Source organism: Cyprinodon variegatus, unplaced genomic scaffold (genome assembly GCF_000732505.1).
Source record: "Cyprinodon variegatus isolate N-32 unplaced genomic scaffold, C_variegatus-1.0 Scaffold914, whole genome shotgun sequence".
NCBI lineage: Eukaryota > Metazoa > Chordata > Actinopteri > Cyprinodontiformes > Cyprinodontidae > Cyprinodon > Cyprinodon variegatus.
In genome coordinates, this window is record NW_015151367.1 from 74937 (window position 1) to 91700 (window position 16764).

At 37.3% G+C, this 16764-nt stretch overlaps 1 protein-coding gene across 2 annotated transcripts in view; it reads right to left on the reverse strand.

The window, feature by feature from the left end:
• col4a5 (collagen, type IV, alpha 5) overlaps positions 1-14451 on the reverse strand; it is an 83792-nt gene extending 69341 nt beyond the window's left edge. The window contains exon 1 of one of the 2 annotated variants that reach the window (XM_015398143.1): positions 14158-14451. In XM_015398143.1, coding sequence (XP_015253629.1) covers positions 14158-14247 — 90 coding nt within the window. In that variant the 5' untranslated portion in view covers positions 14248-14451. The remainder of the gene's footprint in view (positions 1-14157) is intronic. The other variant, XM_015398142.1, reaches the window with a different exon arrangement.
• Between the last annotated feature and the right edge of the window lie 2313 nt (positions 14452-16764).

The following is a 16764-nucleotide window of genomic DNA, read 5'->3' on the forward strand; positions in this document are numbered from 1 at the left end:
TCCATCCATCCATCCATCCATCCATCCATCCATCCATCCATCCATCCATCCATCCATCCATCCATCCATCCATCATCTCTGCATTCATTATCTTTCACTAACCCTTGTGAAAATATCTAAAATTCTTAAAGTGAACAATTGTATTTTTGGATTGAAAAAAACTGCAAAATCTGACTCTGGAGAAAAAAATATGTTGAAAGGAAAAGGTGAGATTCCTTTCCAGGTTTTCCATTGTATACTTGACTTCAAACCAGAAATATGCTGAATCTATGAATTCATTTGTATCTTAAAACCTATTTTAGCCTTTAAATTCAATATTAACGGTTATGTGATGAGTCTTATACTCTATGATTAAAAATAACTGAGTCTGTCTCATGGTTGTTTTGCATTTTTTTTTATCTCCATTTCAAACGCCTTTTGGCTGCATTGCTGTCTTCCCCTGCTCTCTAATCTGATGTCTCATATCTTTTTTATTTATTTTGTCCAAAGGTCTGTCCAGAGAAGAGGAGGCAGAATGCCATGAATTCAATGTTGACAAAAACATGCAGAAACACAATCCTGCAGACTCACACAGGGACAAAGGATCATGTCTACAAACCACAATGTGTTGGTGATACCGATAACAACAGGACTGTAGAATTAGAAAGGATTTTCTGCAAACCTTTGGGAGCTTCCATTTTACATAAGAAATATTTCTATTTATATATAAGTTTCTCTGCTTTATAAATTACAGTAAACTTACCATAGCTGATACATAACAATACATACAGTAAACTGATAACTAACTTAAAACATAACACCACGAGCTCTGGAGCAGAAGTGAAGGCACCAGCATAAAGCACCAGCATATGTGGAAAAATGACTACCATAATCAAAGCAAAATGAAGCCACAGATCGGTTGGATGTACTCCTGTTATCCTGCTGCTGTGTCACTCAGCAATGTGAAAAATGCAAACTCTCCCCTACAGCAACATGCAGAATGTTATCCTACGCACGGCATGCTAAAGGCTTAGCTGCATGCCAGTTAAGTGATGACCGGCAGAGAAATAAAAACTTGCATGTTTACATCTCTGGCACCCTGAGGGTCCTGATGCAGCAGGCCTTTCTCCCTGAACGTAACGATATCGACTTAAATCAAACATTTAACCTCAATCAGGACCTGCAGAAATTTGAAGGGACGTTTTAAAACATTTGGATGTAGAAATGTAAAAGAATGGAAATATATAAATTACAAGTGATACAAAAATATGCATTGACAATATCAGCTGTAAGAGGAAAGTTAAAAGATAAAGAAAATAACTTTAAACGAGGGAAATGGTGAGCTTTAGTATACTTGAAATTTATAACCTACACATGCCGATTCAAATTATTTTTTACAGTTATTGCGCTAAACCCAAAGAAAGTTAACAAAAAAAACGGCTTTGAAAGTTGGTAAATGAGTGTGCATCTGAATTATCTAGCTTAACTTTCCCTAAAAAAAAAAAAAAAGCTCTTAATACATAACTCTAAATGTAATAAGCAAGATCATTATTGGGTTAATATAAGCTCAAAAGCCAAATAATAATAACTATAATTGAACTTTAATGAGTCACATTGGAGAAATTTACCTCTATATTTACATCTCCTTGGGGAGCAGTGGGCTGCCATTGTGCAGCACCTCGGGAGCAGTGTGGGGTTAAGGGTCTTACTCATGGACCCAGATTGCAGGCTGTGGGGATCGAATTAGATACTTGCAACCTTCTCAGAGCACAGGAGCACTGCTCTAACCATTGGACCATGACCTCCCCCACATATGATCATTTTTAATTTTCTAGCTTTATGAAACTATTTGGCATGCCTCACCAATCCATTTAAAACTCATGTATGGCCCCAAGGGGTAACATGTTATATTAAATCAAATCAAGATAGGTCTATCTAAAAAGAAACAGCAGAATATCATCTTTCTTTTTGCATTTATTTGATTAGAATTAAAACACTTGTTTTTCCCTCAATAGTGAGACTATAGATACTGTATCTGAAACATACAAAAGAAGCAAATACTCGATCTATGAGACTTTTAAGGGAAACCCTGAGACTTTCTCAGCAGTGTGATGACAGAAACAGGTGTTCACACGAGAGGAGTGTGGGACTCAGAGCGCTAAGAGGGAGGAGAAAAAAACAGCAGCAGCAGAAAAAGAGATAGCATTCCACACAACCCTGCTTTAGTCTTTATGCAGTGAAAGGAAAGTAGTCAAAACAGCTTTCTGCACCTCTGCACACTGATAAACAGCCAGTTGGGCACCCATCATTTAGTTATCGCAGTGTGTCATCGGTATCTGGGTTCATGTGGGACACAGCATTTGGGAGGATGAGAGATGAAGGGAGGTGGAAGATTCCACCCCATAGGTGGGATGACAGATTGATCAAGATGTTTATTAATACATCAAAGTACTCAAATTACTCTAGTCCCTTGTTTTATAGAGTCAAATAAAGAAAACTAAAATCCAGATTTTTAAAACCTAATCCCTGAATCAGTTGATGTTGCTGTGAGAGTACAGATTGGTGTGATGGAAATGTTTTTAAAGGCTAAAGACTGGCTGGAGGAGCCCACGACTGTCATGAAGATAAATCAAAGACTTTCACCAGAAAAGATGAGTCACTTTATTATTGAACTTTATTCAGTCTTGGCGTTTTAGTAAAGATGTTATTTGTATTACTTTTTAGATAGTCATAGTGAAAAACAAGACTCCTATATATTTTCCAAGAAGTCAACCTACCACATCTGCGCACTAACAGAGCAGGCTTACAATAATAATCTTTGTTTGGAAGCTAGGAATTCTCTGATCAGGATTTTAGGCCGATCACAGCCGATATCGATCACTGCCGGATCACACAGCTGCCTGTTAATTTTTTGATTTAGGTATAAAAGCTACAACTGGCTCTGTGATCTGCCAGAATCATAAAACAACTCATTTCAGTGAAGGTGTGTGCGAGGGTGTGCTGCACAGCTTTCTTACTCCGGTTGGTGGCACAAAAATCAGACTTTTTGATATACTCCGATTCATCATCCGATCATCAGATTATGATCGGTGAACGATCGATCAGCACACCACTAGACTATACTAAGACTAAGGGGGTAAATTAAATGATGATTAATTTGATCATCACTGGTATGCTTAAAAAAAAAAGATCAGAAAAAACACAATAGGACAAAGACAAATTAGCTCAGTTTTTTCAGACTGCTAATTACAGAGGTGTCAGGTAACAAAGTACAAATACTTCGTTATTGTACTTAAGTACACCTTTTAGGTATCTGTACTTTACTCCATTACTTATTTTTCTTCCTACTTCTGAGTTCTACTCATTACATTTTCACACAAGTAACTGTACTTTCTATTCCTTACATTTTTAAAACAAATATTACTCGTTACTCTTGGCTTCGGTTTAATGTTTATAAATATTTATTTCACGTCATGTGCGCCATCCAATGCAGATCATTGGCTCCATCCACATCTAGTGAGAACTAGTGTAATTGGATGAGTCATATAACGCAAACACTCATTGGTTAGCTAAAGGAAACCGTCAGAAGCAAGTAGATATTCTTCAAACTGCAAACGTGAATTGTCTATGCCATGATGCAATGACGGATTCAGAAAAAGATGTTGAAATGTCTGAAAGGTCAGACACAGGTGAGAGCAACAAGACCTCCCTCATCCTTGGCCCTATCTCAAACAATTTTTGGAAATAGTCGAAAAATTGAGCTTTCAATTGATATAGTGGCATCTGGCTCTTTTTTTTAAAGGTTACTTTATACTTTTATACTTTAAGTAGTTTTTTGGGCTTATGAGAGTTGGCTTTTCAAGCTATGATAAAAGATGTTGTCCATGGCTGGTTGAATTCCTCCAAGTGAAATTACTTTTGCCTCATAGTCCTCTTAGGGCTGTCGTAATTCCTACTCCACTACTACAGTTTTTCTTTACACTTAACTTTCCATTAGTTTTCTTGGATGCAGCCCGCTGTATACATCCAGCTTCTTTAGCAATGAACTGTTTTGGTTTACCCTGTCAGTCACTGTCGGATAAAAAATTCCCCATTCCCCCTAACGGCATAGGGCCCATGGGTGTTGAACTCAAGACCTCAAGAACCGGTGTCCTGCAGCTTTTAGATATACCGCTGTTCCCACAAACCTACAGTAAATGAAAAGACTGAATTATCTTTTGAGCATGCCGCCAAGTGCTGCAGAGCCCTGTTACTGACCTATTTATTTGTTTCAGGTGGTTTAAAACAGAGACATTTTTAAAAGGTAGTAACAGTGTAATGTTTCTGTATAACAAATAATCTTCTAATACGTTTTATATAGCATTCAGATTTTATGGGAAACTAATTTATTGGTTTCCTGTTTTGCAGACAGATGGTCTGCAAAAACTCTTTAAAAGCAAGCTTATAAGTGTCACTACTTTTACAAGAGGTAAGATAACTAAAAGAAAAATAGAATCTTAAGAGAGATGAAAAACCACAAAAAGATTGATGGAAAAAGAGGCTGTGTTTTATAGCCATGCCTAAACAGCTAGGCAACATAAAAAGATGAAGCTACAGTACATCACCCAAGGATATAGGGCGATTTCTGATACATAACAAATGGTAATAAAGAGGTGCCGAGTGATGCAAGGGAGCAACCAGCCGCCGTGTTGATCGGCTATTAAATCTTTGGTAATAGCTTAATCCTGCTACAAAGGGAGTTATGAAAGACTTAGTATATATGGCTCAGGGTAAATCAGGAGAAGGGAAGACTAGACATCTGTAGATCAAGACAAACCACTGATAGCAGACAGGCAGATTAAAACCCATATTCCTTTCAGGGGAAAATATGCAAACAACAACTTTTCCTGTTTACAAGACAAATCTAACATACTTTCGTGCAACATACTCCAACACTGCTTTTCTGTTTCCTCCAAATACTTTACATAACGTACGTTTTCTGTCTCCCCCTGAAGCTTTATTGGCTTTTCTTTCATATATCTCATTTCAGCATGACCTGCAGCAGTGCTTTGTAAAACCAAAGTCCATTTTATTGAAAAAAAAAAAGAAAAGAACACGGAAACACAAGACGTCAGAACAAAGCAGAGTGGAGCTAAGGAGAACAGCATGTCTTGTGACTGGGTCTGTGTAGGTGGATTTGTCAGCTAGCCCGTGGATCAGAGCCGCACACAAACACACATGGACTCAGAGGGATCGCAAATCAGAGACCTAATCCAAGCTAGGGCAAGCGTTAAACCGCTGGGAGCCTGGATGTATCTGCATAAAACACTAAAAATAAACTTGCCAGAGATAATTACATTCAAGTCAACTCAAATAACAGAATGCAAAAAGGATTACCAGGCCGAGGTGAAAAACAGTGCTCATATTTCAGAATTCAAGGTAAAACTTAAGTCTAATTTGTCTCTACAGCGTTGATTGTTTTTAAGCCTGAAAACTTTGCAGATGCACATCTCTAAACAAATTTTCTTTGACTTTGGCTTCAATGTTTAGAGCTCTTGCAATTCCTAAGGCTGTGGGTTCAATTCCAGGTACCTAATACCGAATGTTAATCCAAACTGCAAATTCATCCACAGATATGTTTGTTTGTTAGCAACTCAGTGAAGTGCTCAACTAAAAAAACATGAGCAAGAGTAAAAACGAAATGTACGCCATGTTCCCTTTGCATTTTTTGTGCAAGCATGTCTGCTGCTGAAAATATATGAGGGAAGTATGAAGTGATCAAAGAGGAGACCTGGAGTAAGTGTTGGATGAGAAGAACAAGATTTGACAGATATAGAGAAAGATACAGGTGCCCTTATGACTGCAGAATCAGTCAAGCTGAGAACAGTTTATTCAGCCACGAGCACAGACATGCTAACATTCGCTACCTTGCTAATGTTGGTTCCAAAATAGCTGATTGGTGCCATTATTTTGGTAGATGGGTCACAGGTATCAGGTTTTTATTGTTCTAATTGAAAAATATTCTTTCAAATGTTCTGCTTAGGAGAACAGTTATATTTAAAATAATTGCATTGACCGTTTTATAGCTAAAGTTCCATTTCAAATGATTTTACACCTGCCCAACTGCCCTCTAACGCAAATTTCTAATCAGCCAATGACATGGCAGCAACACAATGCATTTAAACATCTAGACATGGTCAAGACAATCTGCTGCATTTCAAACCGATCATCAACATGGAAAGGAAACGTGATATAAGTGAATTTGATGTTGGTGCCGGATGGGCTGCCCTGAGTATTTCCGAAACTTCTGATCTACTGGGATTTTTACTCACAACCATCTCTAGGCTTTACAGAGATGGTCAGGGAAAGAGAAAATATCTAGTGAATGGTACTGTGGGCGCAAACGTCATTGTTAAAGCCAGAGCAGAAAGGTCAGGTGACAGAAAGGCAACAGTAACTTGAACAACCATTTGTTACACCTGAGGTAATGCAAAAGGGCATCTCTAAACGCACAACATTTCGAAACACAGTAGAAGACTACACCAGGTGTCACGATCCAAACAGGATCACCTAAATTGGGCATTAGAAGATTGAAAAATTTTCCGTAGTCTGATGAAACTCAATTTCCGCTGCAATACTTGAATTGTAGGTCATAAATTGAGGCCAATAACATGAAAGCATGGATCCATCCAGCCTTGTATCAACAGTCAGGCCTGTGGTGGTAGTGTAATGGTGTGGGGCATATTTTCTTGACACACTTTGGGCCCCTTAGTGTCAACGCCACAGCCTACCTGAGTATTGTTGCTGATGGACCATGTCCATCCCTTTATAAGCATGGTTAACCCACCTTCTGATGGCTATTTCGAGCAGGATAACGCGGCATGTCATAAATCGCCAATAGTTTCAGACTGGTTTCTTGAACATGACAATGAGTTTACTGTACTCAAATGGCCTTCATAGTCACAAGGTCTAAATCCAATAGATGACCTTTGGGATGTGGTCGTGATCTGCATGATACTATCATCTCAATATGGACCAAACGCTCTGAAGATATTTTCAAGTACCTTGTTTAATCTATGCCACAAAGGATTGAGGCAGTTCTGAAGCCAAAAGGGGGTCCAACTCTGTACCAGCAATATGTTGCAAATAAAGTTGTTGGTGAGTTGATGGGTTTTCATGAATAGCTGCACAATATCAATCTATATGTGTAAAATCAGAGTTGCAGAAGAGTATTTGTATATTATATGTATAATGAGCATATTTTCAGCCAAAGTTTTCTTAAAACAATAAATATATACACTAATTAGGCTATGAACTGTGTTTGCTTATTATTATTATTTTTTGTTATTCTTGTACATTGGGTCTCAAATTTGAAAGGTCTTTAAAAGTCTAAGTTTAAATTCACATAAACTATATTGTTGAAGGCTAGAGAATTGGCAGCTATGAAATTCTGATAGTTTAAATTAGTGTTAGATTGTTTAACATTCAATGATGTTCATATTTTTTCTAAAAGCAGAAGAGCAACATTAGAACTATAATACACAAAAATAAAACCCAAAACAAATTTTTGCAGGATTAACAATCTTAAGGTGCTTTAGACATGTCTAGTGCGCACTGTAGAGTGGCTCAGAATGTTAGAATGATACATTTTTCTATTAATTCTGTCTCTTTTAAACCAGTTTTTTTGTGACTTGGGACCAAACATCACAGTACTTGGAGAACGTCATGTCACCTTGACAACTGGTTAAAATCTGGAAGTGATGCCGCTTGGATAATACATGGATAAATGGATAATACTTTCATGATGAAGACTCAGGTACACCAATTATTAGGAGCTCTTACCTTTTTATATGCTTTGCACATACAACTATTTGCAAATGATAGTGTTTAATATTGAAGTGAGGCTGTAGCTTAAAAATATATGCTGATGCAGTGGAGACGCTGAATGGAAATATCTGCCCCATTCAGGAGAACGCACAGATTAATATTCCTTAACATGCACCGGGAGAGCCTCATCTGGAGCAGATACTGCTGACAGACAAGGTAATTTCTACCTCTAAAATAGAATTGTGTTACTGCCCCAAAGCACAGTAGTTTTCAGACATCAACTAGTGCACACGAGAATCCGCCTGGAGCCACCTGAGATCACTTCTTTAGGTTGCACTAGTTTGGTACGCATTACCCAAATGGGACCAATTCCAAAAAAAGTAAAAAAAAAAAAAAAAAAAAAAACAGTCCCCTGGACTTTGTTTCCAAGTTTGAAGACGAATTGGGACCAAGTTTAGTGAAATCAAAATTTTCCACCTAAAGCTGCAGGTGTGAAAACACCTATGTATGCATTGTTATTTTGAATTTAAAACAGACATCCATTACATTCAGGAACAGATTTCAATTGGCCTAACTGATGTGGATCTGCTCTTTAAATGGTATTGTAGTAATACAGGGAGACTAACCATCTGATATCAGTGAGCCAAGTAGTTTGGACAATCATCAATTTTCATACAGAAGCTGCTTAACGAATATATTGCTGACGCTGTATATTCAAAACAAATCTACCTTGGCTTACCTGTGGTGGTGAACATAGTAGCCATTTATCTAACAGCTGACCAGCAGTGTGCAACAACAGGTGGGGGAGGGGTGAGCTATTAGATTTCATCCAGCAAGAGAAAAGTCGGGTGAGTGCATAACTTTTTAAGTTATTTAATTAGAAAACTTTAGGGATTCAGCTGGAGACAAGTCAGCAATCCATCTTTACTTACAATATGTTCTGATTACAGACACATTATGTTATTTCATACTTTTCCATCCCTTACATTTGTAGTTCCCACCAAGAAGAAGATACTATCGCGTCATAAAAGAGCTATCTAAAGCCCAGGTGCAGAACATATGAATGAATAGCTGGTATTTTCTGGTGGTTGGCGTAACAAAAACCCTGAGCCAGGTACAATAGCTTTTAGGTTAGAGTGACTTCAAAAAGATACAAAAAAACTGATTCAACCAATGACAAGCATCGACTCTATTGAATTTATGCAATGGAGCAAACATATTATGACTAAATGTCTGCAGAATAATGCCTCACCTCAGCAATGTGTCTGAATGGATGAGAGACCAAAAACAGCCCTTTAGGGTGTACTGTTCTCCCACCTTAAACATTTAGAGCACAGATTATTAGCTGTAAAGAAGACCAACATCCAGAGTATGTTGCTAAATATGCTTTAAGTTCTGCAATTGCAGGACACAGGTCTGCTAAAGTTAATTACTCTTTCCACATGTCTGGGGTAGAACAAGCAGTGACAACCAGAGGAGTCAAGTAAAAAAGTACAAATACTTTTTTTTTTACCTTGGTTAGGTAGAAATTTTTGCTATCTATGCTTTATTGGAGTAAATATTTTTAGACGACTTTTTACTTCTAATGCTTAAATGGTTCTGCAATTATCTCTACTTTCTACCACTTACATTTAAAAAATTGGCTTGTTAGTTTCGTTTCATTAAAGCGTTTTCATTATGGCCTGTTGGTATTTAAAAAAAATTATTTTAAAAATGGTTCATTTCTTTGTGGTTGGACTCGGTAATGCACCAACTTGTTGTTCACCACGTACCAAAATAAATCGTCTTTCAAGATGGTGCAAGTTCAATTTGACACTGTTGCAGTTACAATATAAAGCTAAGAAAATTAGGTATAAGGAATTTATCATCCAGAATTGTAGAAAAATGTCCCTTTATTTGGGTCAAGCAGTATAATGTTTAAAGCTTCTATCCTTAACATTTTTTTTCCTGCATTACTTTTACTTTAAAACTTTAAGCCGTTTTAAAACTCGTACTTTTACACTTTTACTTGGGCAAAAAGCTTAAGTTGATACTCTAAATTCTACAAAAGTGTTTTTAAAAATAGGATTTATCATTCTAATAGAGTAAAAAGCATAAATACTTTTGAAACCTCTGGTGATAACCACTATGCTTGTTCAGGTAAAAAAAGAAACAAAAATGAAAGATTGATTTATTGGGAAAAGTCTGAATTTAAAAATAAGCGACCATGTTCAACTAAAAAGGTTTTGAAGAACAAGTTTTAGAATCACTATCCTCCTAGAAATGATTAGGAGAGATAACGTCTAGGTCAGTAAGAGCTGACAGAGACTTGGAGAGGAGCAGCATTAAATGGAATTATTTCTTATCAGAAAACAAGAAAATAGAAATAAAGATCAGAAATAAAAGAAATAAGAAGTGGGCTAAATGTAGAGACAAAGGCAAAAGGGTTTATAAAGCGTGGAGATATTTAGCTGACTAAACATTTGGTGTTAGTTTTAGCTCTCCTTTGTCCCTCTGCTAATACTGATGGCATTTACAGCTCATTCACAGCACACTGTGAGTTTAAACTTTCTAAAGCAGCGATCATCAAATGGTGGCTCAACGGCCAAATCTGGTGCATCATGCCTTCCTCTCATTTAGCCAATAAGAGCCTTGAATTATGTAAAGTCCATTTTGAATAAAGCGCAATGCAGTTTAAAATAACAAATAGGAAACAAAGTTAGGTGCATAGCTAACATCCACTTTATGAAGCAAGATGTGAAATCTGCACATAAATACTAAACTATAGAACTGTAACTGCTCAGTTACATTTGTTTTTATTACCTGTTAAGATCATCTGTATTTGCTGTTAAGATTCAGTTAAATTACTTAAGTCGGCTTGCAGGTTTCTATTGTCAGTGGCTTTTTCTTTATGTAAATCCATCCTGATTGACCTGTTGCAAACCCCAATATTACCAGACATGATCAAGGCATTGGCTAAACAACTAGCAAACATTATCACATCAGTCTTCCAACTTTGCAAGGTGATTGCTGCACCTTTCTGCAATGCTAAGGTTGTCATTTGGTTACAAAAATAATCCCAGATCCATCAAGAATGAGTAACAATCTCTTTCCATATTATAAACTTTAAGAAACTGACTAAACAGCAAGAAATCAAAGAGAAAAAATTTTTTTAGTAGGAGATAAAAACATAAATCGAAGAAACAAACAAACAAGCAAACCAGAGACAAAATAAAAAAGAAGAGCTTGGAGCGGTTAGGCTTGAGGGCGTGCTCTATGGTGTTATCTCGACATGTCACAGATATATCTCTGTGGATGTTATGACTTAGCTCCCTTCCCCTCACACATACAAACCATCATCCTCCCCCTTTCTCTACTTAAATTCCACCTGGGTTGCAGGTCATGAATAAAGGTGATGGAACCCATGACGGGCTATGCACGAGCATGAGCACCGTCAAGCTATCATTCTCTTGTTGGCATGCACAGGAGAATGAGCTTCAAACTAAGGGTGTCGTTTGTGTTTTGCAGGCCATGATGGGTTCAAAGGAAAAACCTTGAGGTATACATTACAGCTGAACTCGTTCACCTGTGGGAGTGGAGATCCGTATCGAAACAGGGTTTGATTCTCAGAGCACGAATGATGTGTGATCCTCTCCGTTTGTCACAATTTTTAATGCTTGGAAATTAAAAAAGAAATCCTGTGTGTGTGTTATAATGCATTTGTTTCATGAGATTGTTTTGAAATCAGGAGAGAAACGTCAATTTCTATTATTTGAGCAAAATAAATGTGCAAAAAAAGTGAGCAAATAAAAATAAGTTCTTCTTTTGAAAACTAAGACATTTTCTGAGTGTGTTTTTTAAAGATATACTAAAAAAGTAAAAGACAAATGACTTGATTTTTTATTTTGCAAGCATTAATAAAGGAACAGCTATTTTGCACTCAGCAACCACAAGAGGGAGACAATGAGACCACAGGGAAAGACAGCAAATTAAAGGTCCTTAAATATTTCAACTGTTGTTAATATAGGTGATTTTTTTTTTTCTCTTCTTATACTAATTTTAAGGTCTGTTTATATTTTTACTTTATGGAAAATACATTCCCTGATAAAGATGCTGAGAAAGCATCTGTTCCCATGTTCAGCAATGCAGCTTCCCTTTCAGCTCAGACCGCTTTCTTGCTTCCCTGGACTTATTCACAATCCAGAATCTTGTGAATCCCCCATTCAACCTTTACATTCAACCCATTTTTATAACACAACCTACTACCACCATGATGCATCTTCTAATTGGACAAAACACGCAAACATTAGGCTTTTTTTTTTGCCCTCAAGCAACTGTTTTTAGGCCTTTCTGCAGATGTATAGAAAGCAGGGTGGGGGGAATTTCAAGAGTAAATTGGCAACAAAATATTTGATCTTGGATGTTTTTGATGCATGTCGTTGCCAAGAAGCGTTGTTCCACCAGCACAAAGCAATGAAAGGAAGTATTTTACAATAAACACAACCTACTTTAATAGAAAATAATGCTTACGAACTAAAAAGCAGATTTTATCCTGTACTTCACTAATCAAGAGGATGTTCTTCTAACTTTTAATTTAAAGTCTGTCTGTTGAATGCACTGAAATGTGTAAGCCAAACTGCCCTCCTCTGGTCCAGGTGCATATGAGGACCTGAATTCAAAGAGAAAGGGCTAAGAAAAAGAGAAGAAATTGAAAAATTAAGTAAATTTAATGATTTCCAACCTTTCTATCTCAGCCCAAATGATATTTCACACACACTGCTATGTGCTTGTAAATAGACCACAGAAAGAAATACAAAACTATGAAATCAAATCATTTCCACTCTGCTATAAGGAGATAATATCAAACAACACAATGTAGAGATTGATGAGGCTGCAAAACTCTTCCATCTATATTCCATTAGATGCAATGGTGGCTCAATGTTTGCAAGAAAAACATGCAAGGAAAAGTCTCCTGACTGGGTTTAAAGCATAAATGAGAGAGAGCCTGTTTGGACGGGGCTGTTTTTAGGGGCGTGGGTCATCCTTCAGCAGAGGTTCTGCATAACTAATTCCATATGAATATTCAGCATGTAGATATTAGACTATATGAGGCATGTGCAGTCAGTTTGTTTGCTGGGTTTCAAGAGATAGCAGCAAGTTGAGTGCTATCTGAGTGGAAACGTATAGTGAAGTGGAGGTAAACTTTGTGTAAACAAACATTTTTTTTATGTTTATAACAAAAGCACCTCTAAGGGGGTACCAGGGGGAGGCAGAGGCTCACCTTGCAAATTGCTTTTCTTTTTAACATTAATATGAATCATGTAAGAAGAGACTTTGTTTTAACTAGTTAAGTGCATTGATTTTTAACTACATTGACAACCTAAATATGCATGTTTTTGCCACTTCATACAACAACATAACAAAAAAAAGCTTAGTTTATCTCTGAAATGAGACCTTGAATTGGTTGTTAAAGGTCATAAAAATTGCCATATTTGCTCCTTCTTTTTGGTGCCATATCCTATCAACCAATGACATTATTATAAACAGTTTTTTTGCACTCATATATGTTCACAAATTAGGTTTATCTTGTTGCAAACCCTCAAGAGGGTTAATGAATATTGGATACTGAGCATCTTATCAAGACATAATTCAGGCTTGCCTTATGGCATTAGAGGAAATTCTTTCATTATTACATAGATCACTTCTTAATTTAATTAGAAGCCCACTTTTCAGTGTCCCCTCCCGTCAGCTTCCATCCTTTAAACCTTTCTGGAGCTTTCTGAACAAAAACATTCACCGTTTAATCATGCACCTTTTTCTGGTCCCTATAGCTTTATTAGCGTGCTGTAGGGTAACTCTTACGCACAACATGCTTTTGCGGACAATGCCATCACTGACAGAGCAGGCATATCTAGCATTTTCACATGCATTGCTTTATGTTTCAACCAGCATTTTAAAGCAGCGCCAAATGAAATGCAAGGCGCAAAGGTAGGGAAGAGTGTTAGAAAGCTTCTTTATGTGGCATGTTGCTGCAGGTTCTCTTCCCTCCTGTTCGCAGAGCGCATGCAGCCCGACTCATATCCCCGTCCGGGGCTGCCATGAAAGCTACAAAGCAAGAAGGTGCTCACGGGATTATTAAAAGCAATAAAAGCACAGAAAGGTGTGCAAACAGTGTAATTGCATCGTTATTACTGATATATAAGCATCATTTGTATTGTAGTACTTGTTATTAAGCAGTATCTTTATTTATAAACTTTTATCTTAAGAGTTGCTTCTCGGCGCCGGCTAGTGCGGCAGGTCTCATCATGCGTGCGTCTGGGGCCCATTTGGCCCCAAATGGAATCATAGTAATAATAAGAAGAATAATAAATATGTGCAAGAAGGCGCACTTACCGCAGAGTTAGATGGTTGCAGAGTGGCGCTCAGGACCAGCAAAATCACAGCCCAGTCGAGCTGTCGCAGGCGCCACAAGTCTCTAGTCATCTTCAGAGGGAATAAAACAGCGATCCACCTGCGTTTCCGACTCACGAACTCGCTTCTATATCTGTCATGTCTCTGTGCGCCAAACTCCCGCTCGTCTTGCTCCCAGGACCAGATGATCGGGTGGAGAGGCAGTCCTGCGGCTGCTATCGAGCTCTCAGAGTAGAAGCCTGTAGTGATTCTGACTCTCTGCGTTGCGATTCTCTCGTCCACCCCCCTCTATTTCCCTCCCCTCGTATCCCACCCCGGATGTAGAGACTCCCTGAGCGCAAGGATTGTAGGCTACTCTCAGCGCACCAACGCAAAGGACGATTTAAACTTTCTAACTTAGGTATCAGAATCTGGGGGATTCAGTTCAATATGTCCATAACTTTCTTTATAGGAGTCGGAAAAATAAGTCAATCTCTGTCCAACAGGCACTTGACTATTCGATTTAATTCAATTCATTTTATTTCTATAAGTCAAATTCACAACACATGTCATCTCAAGGCATTTGCAGTTCACCAGATCATCAGTCAAATTGATTCCAAGTTTTCTATCTAAGGAAAACCAGTTGATTGCATCAATGCAATCCCTCACACTAAGCATGCTTGTAGCGACAGTGGTGAGGAAAAACTCCCTTTTAACAGGACGAAACCATTGCAACCTATTCTCATTATGAGTGCGTATGAAATCGTACGAAAAGTTATGCATCATAATTTCGTACGTTTTGGACATTTTTTTCGTCGTATGCGCATCTGACGCACCATTCACGAATATAGAATATAAATTACAATTAGCCCTAACCCTGACCCTAACCCTAAGATATAAAACAGCAAGCAACGTAGTTAGAGACATGAATAAGTGATGATTGCACTGTTTTTCCCAGTTTTACCTCCGTCCGCGGATCTGCTTTTTTTTTTCTGTCTGCCAGCGCGTGCGCACTGATCTGGTTTTTTGAGGAAAAACATCCAAAACGTACGAAATAGTGTGCATAACTTTTCGTACGATTTCATACGCACTGATAATGAGAATATGTTGACCATTGTTGTATATCATTAAAACATATTGTACCCCAAGGTTGGATAACCAATTGGATTATGATGCGAAAATGAAAGCTGGGTTGAGGTTAAATCCTTTCTAAATCGACTATCAGCAGTCAATGTTGGCCAGACTTTGGATAAATCTGTTGGTTAACGTCAGATTGATGTTAAAAACTTTACATTTAACTGACATTAGCTTTTGAAGTTGTATCAAAGTTGGGTTTTGGTTCTCCAATATTGCAGCTCATATCAAACCAAGAACCAATGTTATTACAACATAGTGTGTCTGCTGGGATATGCGTGGATGTATAGGCTACTTTTTTCTTCTTTTTTTTTCGTCCCAAAAAGGCATGAAGAAAATGTTTAGACATTCTACCCTTTCATTCTTCTGTAAGCCTGGACATGTTCCATTCCTGGGGGATTTTTAAAGGTCACCTTTTATACTTTTGAATCATTGCAGGTGAATTAGGATGATGATGAGCCTGGCAGGTGAGGCGAATGTAAAAGGAACTTAGTTCTACATGCCAGCGTTCTGGAGGATCAGAAAAATTATTGGATGAATCATCAAATTATTAGATGTTTATCTGGCTGCCAAAAAAACAAAAAACACACCAATTGAAATTTAGGATTACTGCAAAACATTCTTTTGATCCCATTATCATACCAAGAATTATGTTGTTGTTGTTTTTTTTTTTATAAATTCTTAACAAAAATGATGAATTGAATACCACATAATAGATAATAACATATAATAATTGAAACTTAAATATTTTCCTTTTTATAGTTGATTACACTTTTTTCAGTCAAACGCTGAATTGTATTTCAAAATATATAAAAGTGGCCCAAACATAGAGCCCTGAGGAACCTCACTTGCATTTTTTGATATGCCAATCTAATGCATATCTAATTTAACAAAAAAACTAACACATAAGCAGGCTTTTACTGCATTATTTGTTGGAAAAAAGGACATGAAAAATAACACAAATTGAGCCATGTTTTTTTTTTTTTTTTCTGCAGTGTCTGATTCATCCAGGAGGAAGTTTTCCTCATTTAAATATATATAAACAAACTGTTACTGTTGATATAGATACATTACACACTGTTAAAAAGAGTGTTGAAGGCAGATGAACCAGAATAGAACAGCTAAAAGAGGACTGTTTGCAACTTGAGTAACTGACTGTGTGGAGAGTGCAAACAAAGTTACCTCCTAATCCTGGAGTTTTTTTTTTTTTTTCCACAATTAAATCTACAATAACAGAGAGAACCAGGGAAATGACTTTTAAATTAAATGTCATATTAATGCTGCTTATTTGAATAACTGTTTAAAGCAGCGCTTTGGGAGAATTTGTGATATATGAACGTTTTAATCATAGAAAAAGCGTAAAGTGATTCCTCTGATTGCGCGCTGGATATATTGGCCTTGGCAGCGGAGAGAACCACCTCTGATGGATGAGAGAGTTTGAGATTTGATTTCTGACTGTGTGCTTTTTCATGGGTT